Source organism: Thermobia domestica, chromosome 5 (genome assembly GCF_964235325.1).
Source record: "Thermobia domestica chromosome 5, izTheDome1.hap1.1, whole genome shotgun sequence".
NCBI lineage: Eukaryota > Metazoa > Arthropoda > Insecta > Zygentoma > Lepismatidae > Thermobia > Thermobia domestica.
Window position 1 is genome coordinate 85558779 of NC_137458.1, and position 12167 is coordinate 85570945.

The 12167-nt window shown below is 34.7% G+C and overlaps 1 protein-coding gene across 6 annotated transcripts in view; it reads right to left on the reverse strand.

Moving 5' to 3' along the window:
* Positions 1-12167, reverse strand: part of numb (NUMB endocytic adaptor protein) — a 431069-nt gene that overhangs the window by 25419 nt on the left and 393483 nt on the right. For all 6 annotated transcript variants that reach the window (XM_081758768.1, XM_081758766.1, XM_081758764.1 and 3 more), the window contains one exon: positions 2717-2950. In XM_081758768.1, the coding sequence (XP_081614894.1) occupies positions 2717-2950 (234 nt within the window). The remainder of the gene's footprint in view (positions 1-2716; positions 2951-12167) is intronic.

Consider the following 12167-nt stretch of genomic DNA (forward strand, 5'->3'; position numbering starts at 1 on the left):
GCAATAAAAGCCTGCGTTGAATATACAATTCAGAAAGTGAATTTTTGTTTTCACACAGCACAACACAAAAAACACTGTACATATTATAATGATAAAATTCGTATCTTCGTGGAAAGGAGTAAAACTGAAGTTTACTTCTGAAGCACTCCAGATGTGAGCAATGTATCATGTGTGTGGGAGGTGAAGAATGTGCACAATATTACGAGAGGAAGAACTGCAAACAGAAACGCCACTTCCTTACCTGTCCTGCCCTTGGGCAGGCATGCTAAAGTAAAAACAAATTTTTAATCACATACATAAGAAAGCTACAACGTAAACATTTACAGTTTTACACTAAACAAATAATACTCTACTGTACGCTCTACTATAAAATTTGGCGTTCAGTACGGTAGAACGAAATCGGAAGACTAAATTTTACGCTATAATAAGCAAGCACTAAAAAGCTACGTATATACATATATAAAAAAAAGAGTTACGTTGAAGATATATATCAAGTCACAGTTAATATCACTACTGTGTTAAACATATACGCAAGGAATATTGTTCTTTATAGCTATATCACACGGCAAAAACTTGATTTTTAAGCCATCTATTTCAATGCAGTACTACGTACAAACTACTGACTTTCGTTGCAAATAAAATTTTCGTTGATAATTAAAAAAAATGGAAACAAAGGAGATGAAGATTAGAGGTAAAAGGAATTGGTCGAAGGACATCAGACGTGTTCGCATGTTAAATTGACTTAATTTGTTTTTTGTTACTCAGTAAGTAAAGCAAATTATCTGAACAATCTTAAATCTACATCACATAAGTTAAATTACGCGTTATAAATTAAAAGAACATGCTCTTTTCATGAAAATGTAATTTACATCACAGGAAACTACGAAAGTACGTATTTAGAAAACCCATAGCCACTTTGTACGTTATCAAAAAAAAAAAAAAAAGTATTTTAGGTACAAACTGCATAAAAAAACATGTTATCTTCTTTGGTCGTAGTCTATATGTTCGAATACACTGCTGCACTTTATCTACGTACTTTATCTTCTCAACTTATCACTATAATTTTATAGTGGTGCATAATTATCATTCATATGTAAGGAAAGAGTTGTTTTGGTAAACGCAAATATTGTCGAATCGCAACTGTTACGTGACTGTTGAAAGTATTATCCTGATCTGCAGAACAAAGAAAAGAACATTAAAATTCGTTTCTTTTCTTTTGTCTAGTTATCATTATAACCGATGAAATATAAATGTGAAGTAAGTCTTCTTTGAAAGATATCTTTCAACATTTGCATCCTTTCGTACCTATTGTAGGCATGTAGTATTGTGAACTAATGTGAATAAAGAGAGGGTTGATTACGACTTGCCAATTAACATGCGCAATACACACTTTTCATTATATATCTTGTGTCATTTTTTTTTTTTTAAATGACAGTAGTTTACTGCAAATGACAATACGTTACTGCATCTGTACTGATGGAGGCTTCAGACAGTATATTACAGTTGTAATTTATTATACAGGGTGGACAAAGTCTCTCCCTGATAACAAACATTAATAACAAGAAAACTAATGATAGAAGCATGCGGTTTGCGGCAAATAATAGGAAAACTTTTTTTTTTTTTTTTTTAATCTGATTTAGAGAATCTAAACATGTGTTCCATTAGTTCCCCTCAAGATATCCATGCGATATTTGATTTCCATCCATGTGTTACTCAACATTTCAGGAGAGACTGTGTCTACTACGACCCTTATCTTGTCCGCAATATCACGGACAGGTGTTGCGTAAACACTGTATTTAACATAACCACACAGGAAGAAGTTCGCAATGCAACGATTTCCATGGGCTTCGGGTTAAAACAACACGAACAGCTTCTACACGTTCCTCACTAACACTTGGTCTACCACTTCTATCACGGTCTAAAACACTTTTTGCTGCAATAAACTTAGTATACCATTCTTTTATGCTCTTAACATTTTGTGGCTGCTGTCCATATTCTCTCCTGAATGTTCGTTGAACTGTGACGGGAGATTTTGTTTCATGATACCACAACACACACGCCGCTTTCTGTTGTGCTGACGCCATTTTTAAATAAAATGGCTGTTGCGCTGCAGTCAGCTGCAGTAGGTAGCAGCACAAGCTGTGGCACAACCTTTAAGTATCATACAAGCGATGTTTTCAGACCGCATGCTTTTATCATTCTTTGTTTTCTTGTTATTAATGTTTGTTATCAGCGAGAGACTTTATGTCCATCAAGTTTCCATCGGTATAGATGTAATAACCTATACCTTGTTTACTCTGAACTATTGTACTTTCTTTCTTTCCTCAAAAACACTTCACAGATCCCCGAGATGTTAGGTAGTGAAAAGTGTTTACAGACCATGTTAAATCAAAGCTTTTAAGCTAGCATTCCCTCTTACTTTTAAGGAGAAACACTTGACAATTTTTTCTTTCTTTTATCATTATTTCGAATATAGCATTAAAAGATTGAACCGTGTCAGGAATGTAACAGCTAATCTAAAAAAACTGATCCCTTATCGCTTCACGTATGTAATAATGTATAATGAAACTATTGTTCCATGCTACCCTATTACTCTTACAAATAAAATAAGACTTTCACATACGTTGTTAGCAAATGTTAGTAACTATAATATTTTAACTACCAAATGTAAGAAAAACTAAAATACGGCACACCACACAGCACAATTCAGAAGTACCTGGTGGTTTGTTTGGCGCCCTTGGATCAGAACTACCCTCTAGACTTAAAGACCGATGTCGTTCTATTGTAGAAGGAAGGTCATTGACCCGCAAAGAGAGTTGTCTCTTGAACGGTGATGTTTGGTTGAGCTGCTGGAAACCTCGGAATGATCCCTGTCTCTGAAGCATTGTCGGAGTGGCATGTGGACGTTCAATTGCGTAAGGATTGTGTACGTTCTTCACAGCTGGTGGTTCTAAAATACGAAATATGTAATACAGTAATTAGTGTTTTTAAGAATTCCGAAATTTTTTAAAATTCAAACACAGAGAATTACTGGAAAATAAAATTAATACATAGAGAACTGTTGGAAAATAAACTAACCTAAATTTCTGTTAGAACTTAGAAGATCATCAGTAATGTTTCTCAACCTTACAAATAACATTTGAACAACGTACAGCCTTCCCTTCCTTTTAAAAGGACAATATTATATTTAGCTTTAAAAACCATACACATGAGAAGTTATTTTGAAAAGAACAAATTAATCATATTTAGGAAATTGCAAACATGTGCATTATTATTATTATTATTATTATTATTATTATCATTATTATTATTATTTACATTAGCATTTCTTTACGTGATAATCTTATCCGTAAAAAAAAAGTTTACCTTTACTTACTTCAATTTTAATGTGTTTACACAGAAATACAGGGAGTTTCAAAACAGCACCGACAACGTTTGGGAGGTGATTTCTGACACCAACATAAGACAAAAAGTACAGACCAACCTGGGTGCACAAATGCTTCCTTTCGGAGTTATAGGCTGCCGAAAACATGAAAAATTGAACTTTAAAGGTCCATAGCTCCAAAACTATGGGACCTACCGTAGTCGGGTCAAGACTTCAGTTCATGTATGCTATTCAAAAATGCACGTTTCAGAATTCTAAGGTACTCACGCAACAATTTTTATAGAGGAAGTTTGGCTACGGGCACATAATTTGAAGTACTCACAAACTACCTCTATAAAAATTGTTGCAGGTGGGTGAAAGGTGTTCAAGTATCGCAGGTGGGTGAAACTTGGATATTTGAATAGGGCACATACTAGTTCCTAAGTGAAGTCTTGATCCGACTATAGTAGGTCTCATAGTTTTGGAGCTATGGGCCTTGAAAGTTCATTTTTTCATGTTTTCGGCAGGCTATAACTCCGAAAGGAAGCATTTGTGCACTCAGGTTGGTCTATACTTTTTATCTTATCTTGGTGTGAGGAATACCGTTGTCGGTGTTGTTTAGAAACACCCTGTATACCTCAAGCTACAGAAGCCTTACGTTGATAATTTACAAACACACACATACACAAATAAAAATACGCATCATATAAACAAACAAATAAATTACACAAAATAGAAAGTGGTTCAAGACATCTGTTATGCTACGAAAAGAAACAGAGTATGTTGCAATTCACTAACAATTCATTCTTCTGAAAAAGTATTGTTCTTAGTAAATTTGATTACAAAATCATGAACTGAAATCCGCATTTGTTATCTGCAAGGCATACTATTTATTAGCGTAATAACGAAACAGTGATGAATACTTGAATACCTTTCCTTTAGGGCTGTCAAATGAATATATGAGAAAAAATATATACATACAGAAAGAAAAACTAACTGACTGGTTGACTTTTTCTACCACTGTACGTTCGTGAGTATACTTTTTTACTTGAAGCTTAAGCTTAGACATACTCTCTATTATTGTTTGTTACCTTCACTAGTACAGGCCTAGTTTGCTTTCTTTCTGACAACTGGAAAGACTTTATTACAAAGCATCATGTCACTCTGGCAAAGAACTGTTAATTAAGTCGACATGACCACAGTTCTAGTGACAAATCACAATAATTGACAAGAAGTGGTATTTCCCTCGTTATCCTGACACAAGAAATTAATGGATTTGGTTACAGCAAGAGGTTCTGATAGTAATTCAAATAGTGCGTTCTACAGAAATGATCATCTAGTATGTGTGTAAGTGATGAAACCAGAAGTGTTCTGTTTTCACTGGAAGTTTGCGCCACATGACCGTGTTAACCACAGGAACTTATATACCGACCAGTAGTAGTAAGTACACAGGGTTTTCTCGTCATTACCCAGCAATGGTGAGCCGCAACAGATCTTTATGAAATATCACAAGTCGCCTACGGTTCGTCAGAAAATTCAAGACTTAGATGACCTAGAAATCTTAGTATCCCAAAACTTACGTTATGCAACAAATCTATTCTGTTTCTCGTATTCTCTAGCTTAATTTCTTAGACATTGGACAGTTAGTCCTATCTGTAAGTGTCGTGAAATACGCGGCACAAAAGACTACTTAAAAAAAAAAAAAAAAAAACTTTCCGCGTTGGGTACGGCCAAACGATTCTGTCATTGCCGGAACGTTGGAGAACTACAAAACTTCACTTGAAAACATCTGGTAGAAGCAGTGGTAATTTCCGAAGAAAGTCAAGGTTAAGGATTCTTTCCTCCCTCGAAACTTCAATATTTTTTTCTCCCTGCTCATTGCATATATATAAGTGTACAATTGACAAATTTACATTATTTACGAAGATTTCTAAATATTTCTTCTCTAACTTTCGTAATGTACAACTTTCTGAACCATACAGTCCAATGCTCCTGCTCCATATATAGCACTCGACCAACTTCTTCCTAAGTCCAATATTGAGCCTGTTAGTTAAAAGTGATCTTTTCTTGTTGAATGCTTTTTTTTTGGGGGGGGGGGGGGGGTAATTCTTGATCTGAACTTTTTGGTACAGTAAGCATCTCTCGTCAAAATACTTTCCAGATACTTGAAATTATCGACCTTTTCAAGCTTTTTTTGTTCTGCTCTCACCCATAAGGGCGAGTTTTCACAGGATATTTCCATGATCTTCGACTTTTCAGTGTTGATGTTCATTCCATATAGTTTCCCAGTGTTAACTATTTTGTCAATCATCTCCTGTAGGCCTTCTTCGGTTCTAGCTATAATAACCGTATCATCTGCACACCTGATCTAGTTAATGACCTGCCTTCCAATCTTGAAATCCCAAATTCCCATTAATACTTCCTTCATTAAACATTGACTGTAAATGTTGAATAATTTTGATGACATAGTACATCCTTGTCTGACTTTTCTTCTAATCTCCACACTATATTGATTTCTTCTTCATTCAAGCGCAACTTCATTCGTTGTCCCATGTACAGATTTCGAATGAGTCGACGGTCTCTCCAAGATACGAAAAAATGGAGAGGAAAGTTGTTAGAAACAGGTGTTTTCAATCTAAAACGTTTTTTTTTTTTTTTTTTCAATCACACCTGTCGTTTGGACTCTACACTGGTAAAGCACCCTATGCTAAATTAAAAAAAAAAAAAAAAAAAAAAAAAAAAAAAAAAAAAAAACGTTGCCAGTTCAGCACACTATTCCCTTGGGCTCTCATCACACCAACAATACGGCATTGTAGGAAAACGGATTCGCACGTTCCCTGTACCATTTATGTATGGTTTTACGTTCTATTCGAACAGTTTGCTGAATTAGATACGTTAATTTTTCATTTAACATGGGCGTCTTACTAGTATGTAACTCAAACGCCTGGTGACATTGGAAGAACTCAACAATTTAGATTGCAAACTACTTATTTCCAACAAATCTTCTCTCTTTCTGTTTTCTCGTATCTTTGCTCATAACGCAGTTGTTCTATGCCCCGAATTTTTGATACACCCAGTATATATTTTTTTCTAATCATATCATACAAGAAACTTTTTTTAAAAATCTTATTTATTATTCTTCTATATCAACAATGGGCTTGCATATTAAAAAGGTATCAACTATTCAACTGCAATTTCTCAATAATAAATCAGTTGCTAGCAGTTTACTTTTCGAATCATCTTTATTATTTTTCTGCCAACTGAAGTTAACAAAGAAAGACATATTATTTAGTTGTTGATTCATCCACCATCTTTCATTCTCATCAACTATATTACAAAATAACTACTTATAACAAAACTCGGTGATACAGGTGACTTGGACCTAGGCCTGCACCTCAAGATATAAATCTCACATAAATTGAGAAAAAGTATAAAACATAACGTGGCACTAACCTGGATATGTTTCTGTGATGAACAATATTATTAAAAAAAAAAAAAAAAAAAAAAAAAAAAAATTTAGGTAAAATTATCGATTGTCTTTCTTCAGAATTGTTTTTAGGGTATAATATTCTCAGTGACAATGAGTCAATTATAAGAATCTATATTCCAGTAATTAAACCAATACAGAAACTCTTTATAAAAAGGGCTTTATATACAATACTTCTAATTCCTTTATTATTATTATTATTATTATTATTATTATTATTATTATTATTATTATTATTATTATTTTGTTGTTGTTGTTGTTGTTGTTCTTGTTGTTGTTGTTGTTTAATTGCTGGATCTTATAATTTACTCACTACTGTGCACCTGAAATTCTATACCCTAACATGCAATTAGCCAAACACCTAACAGAATTTAAACTTAAAAAAGTATTCCGAAGAAAGGCAATCCACAATTATGCTTGAAATATCGATGAGCATTTAAGGGAAAAAAAAACTGACTATCACACGAACACATCGAGGTTATTATTGTGTTACACTTGATAAGTGTTTTTTATGTTAAATTAGTCAAGAATAAAAGACATTACTTTTCAGTGTGACCATATAATGTAGTTGCTAATCTACAAACAACTCAATATCAATATCAGCAGCAGTTCTAATTTTTTTTCCGGTCTCAGGATCAACGGTATTACAGTAAAGAAGACATCAACACCTTGGAAATAAACTCATAACAAATAAATCGGAACCTTCTTTTCTCTGGTAAACTAAATGCGAAGAAAAATTTCACCATACTCCAATTTTTTTTATCGTAAGAAATGGGTTTTCTACCATATAATTACAGAAATAAACATCTACGTAAGTCCTGAACTTTCATTTCATTGCTAGAATTACAATTTAAACTATTCGTAAATATATACTTTATGATATTATTTTTTATTTATTTATTTATTACAAAAATAAATTGTAAAAACTGAGGTTGTATTTTAGCGTTTCATCCGCATCTTGCTTGATTCTTTAAGTTTGCCTTTTGAAAAAAATCAGTTTCATTGTTAGAACTCCTGAACTGATTAAACTATTTCAATTGCATAATTGTTGATACCAACAAAGATGTTCTGAGAACTTCTTAGAACTCAGTGTTGTAAATAATATATGATAATAATAAAATAAAAATGTAATGGCTTGTCTTCACTGTTACAAAAGCATGGTATCCCGAAATTTAATTCCAATCCCTTCAATTTTTGTTCACTGTATGGGTAAGCAAGAAGCAGTGTTACAAGTATGTCACGAGATGGAGTTTACTTTGTATGGCGTGATATTTTCTCAGTTAATATGAAAAACAAAAAGTGCTAATAGATTTCTACCACTTCCGGTTAGTAGGGAGATTATATAGTGAAGCTGAAGGCTGGGCTCTGACAAATAGCTGCACGTGTTGTAAACGAAAGGAAAAGGAAGGTGTTTCGCCAATCATTGCAGTGTTCTTTCATGCTGTTTCTAGGCAACTAAAGTGACTGACCGCGCTATTCCAACGCCACTTGTATTCAGGTGGCGTTGGCTACTCCCAGTAGTTGAAGGTTGACTCAATCGTCAAATAGTTGTTTCTGCTATGATATAGTAGGGTCTTTGTAATAGAAGTTTGAGTATGTGCTGTTTTAAGTGTTCTTTCCGACTTACTGGTAATTGTAGATTGTGAATAGATTCAGTATGTAATGTGTTTAAAAAAAGAATGATAAATATGGAGACTAAAAATACTGGAACAACAGCAAGAAGAAAAGTGGTTCAACAAACAGAACTCAGTCACTGGAACGCACGGTGCTATTTCAAAGACGATAAAAGGAAATAAGTCACCTTATGCCTGCAGAACAGGTGATCAAGCACGCATTGAATATTTTGAAAGTCAATGAAAACCCTAGAATGAGAGTCACTGCAGAAAAACTCGAAGGCACTAACGATAATCTTTTGGTATCACTTATTAACATCTGGTTAAAATCATATATTATATATATATAAACCGTAGATGATTACACGAAGGATATAATTCGACATTATGTTTACAGTTACTCCGAACAAAAAAAATACCGACTTTAGATTCTCTCCTCGATTCGTTACGGGAAGATCATTAGTCGGGTTGTCTTCCCACTGTTTATTCACAGGTGGGAAGGCAACCCTGCACAGGGTACTTAAAAATATAAGGTTTCGATATAAGAAATAGTTAGGAAGGAAGATTTTTATTAGAGGGAGGATATAGTTATGTGCTTTTGTTTTTTGAGAGATGGCAAATATGGAACCAGAGAGAATAGTATGGTTTGACGAAACATGGGTACATCACTCCACTCCACTAATCACCCCAATAGCAAAGGTATACCTGTCCAAATTGGTAGAAGATGACTTGACAAAAAAAAAAAAAAAAAAAAAAAAAAAAAAAAAAAAAAAAAAATTGCAGGTGGGTGCGAGGTTCCATGTCTAATTATCTCCTATTTTATATCATGGAATATGACAAATTTCGGATTCTGTGTAAACTCAACGTAAAACCAAGTTTATTAACCTATTATTTACTTTTACTCTAGATTTATCATCTCATACTCTTTCAGGACATACGTGATTTTTGTGTGTATATATATTAATATAATAACAGTTTACTTTTCCATAATGTCTTCCTACCATAATAATATAACTCCAAAATTCTACCTTAACATACATCATTGTTCCAAGTACCATTACTGTTGTTATTTGGATATCATACCTTCCTGTATTACGATTATAGAATTATGACTTGTTAAACGTCCTAAATTTGTCGTCGAAGCTGCTGCTGTGGTTGCAGACCCTTTGGCAACAACGCCTCCAATACACCACGTGTTCTCTCGAACTGTGAGAAGCCAGCTTTCTCCAGCTGCACTGGTGCACATGGATTTTATCCTTAGGACACTTAATTGATTGCAGGAAACAGATTTTTATTATCTACCATCGTTTTTACTCTGTAGCAATCAATGTTAAAACCGGAAGTAGTTGACTTATGCTATTTCCGGTTTGAATAGAGGGTTAAGACAGAAGATGCAACTTACGTATTCTTAGAACGCTAAATCGATTCAAGAAAAGAGTTTCTTGCTATCTCTATTCGTTTTTGCTCCATGTAGATCAATACTGAATCTGGAAGTTGTAGTGCATTTTCATTACTTCTGGATTTAGTAGAGAGTTAAGGATGGCGATGAAATACATTTATGGGACGTTTACTCGATTTCAGGAAATTACTTCTCGCTATCCATAGCAGTTTTTGCTCTACAGTGACCAACGTTAAAACCGGACGTGGTCAATTCCTACCACTTTTAATAGAGGATTACTTCCATCAACAAACTCGATCCTTAACATCTGATCCATCAATTAGTTTTTTCCTCTCTTGAATACACACACACATACATGGACAGGCAGGGTAAATATATAAGGAAATTTTGGTTGGTAAACCAAAGTCTTTAAAAATTAGTTACTCCCCTTTAGAATTAATTTTGGTCTGTTTCTATCCTTATAGGTGGCGTTCTACTAACACGTGACTTGGTAAAACTCATCACTGATATGGATGACCATTGTAGTTTACTGAAGTTTGTATACCAGCTACTTGTATGGAAATAGCTAATGAAGACGGATCAAAGCGACGATTTGAGAGAACAAAGAAAAAAAAAGCCTTGTGTTTAGGCTTGTCTTTGCCCCCTTTGCTTGGTGTCAAAGCGGAGTGTCCAATGTGTGAAAAGAGGAATGGTCTAAGGCGCATAACAATATAAAGTGACGTCTGAACTGTGGTCGCGAGAAGATCTTAGCCCACAGTGACCACCGACAAGTTTCACAACTAGTCAAGGAAAATAGCTTTCAAACTGTATTGCAGTCTAAGAATATAGCTCCATCCAACCAATTTCGGGAAGAACATTGCGAAAGTAGCTTCATGCAATGGACATTTGGAGTAGGATACCTAGAAAGTGATCACTTCTCACCATAGCGTATCAATATGCTCGCGCTCAATGGGTTAAAGAACGTAAAACAGGGATAAGAAACTTGTAGTTGGTCTCACGAGACGCATTTTTGTTTGTATTCCAGTGATGCAAAGCCAACGCCCTAGCTGCCCTGAATTACCACTTCTTGTGAGATCAATAAAGTCATGCAGCGCCGGGTTTAGTCTGAGGAAAGATGGATGACCGTTTGGAATCATCAGATGGTGTTAGCATTGTGGCGTCTACCCAGCGTCGTGACAACAATTGAGGAGCTTCTTAAATGAAAGAAGTAGCGAAGTCCAGATAGCCAGGTAGCGGCAAGGGGAGTCGGTGTGCTGACCAGAAGTCACCCCAACTGCATGAGTGCCACAAGCTGGCTGGTACTGGCTCTTGGCCTCTAAGAGCTGTTACGCCAGGATTTTTAGTTAAGTATTTCCAGTGATGAAAGGCATCGAGTGCACCGAACGCCAATGAACTATTTCATCTGCAGAATCTGGAGGGTGTGGTTCAAGCTGAAGGAAATTCTGTGATTATGTTTTCTTAGCTTGGGCTAATTTATAAAGGTGAATGTGAACATGAACGACGATATTTATTTAGATACTCCCAGTAATCAGGCGTTACATTTCTCCAACATCACCATAAATGTGCAGTACGCACTCCCATATCCCAAAGTGACAACTGCCGTGTTCACAGAGCTCAAAGTGTCTGTACATGGAACATTCAGGCCCTCTGTCGGAAATAGTTTTGCCTGCAAAGTCCCAAGAATTGAATCAAATTGAAAACTGTATGGAACAATTTTGAGCAGCGGCTGAAACACAGAAGTACGAGTGGATATCCGCATACTCTACAGAACCTACGGGATTCACTGATGAGGAAATAGACTGATATCGATGTGGGATGTACCTGCAATACCTCGTAGAGTGACCTCTAAAAAGAATTCATGTGAGGCCAGAAAAAAAGTTACCAACCATTAGATAAATTTTACGATACTTTTTTCCTTAATCTTTTTGGTCCAGTGATTCGTATATAAGGCTCCCATTTTTTAACAAACAAACAAACAAAAAAAGCGAAAATATCATGAGGAAATTGGATAACGAAATTTTCTACATTTTATATTTGATGATAATTATTTAAAGAGAAATCGGTGATGTCCAGATTTCTCACACTTTATATTTGTTCATTTTATAACGAGAATTGGTTAATCCAAAGTTCCCACATGATATACTGACAGATATTAAAGATATGAAAAGAAAATAATAGAATTAGATTGTAGTCTGAATAAGAAATAGCTCAAATTAAATAGATTATGTATTTCTATCTTGTAGTATTTTTCGTAATTTTGTGTCAATATCTCTAAACCTTAGTTTCTCATTTCTATAAATTTAG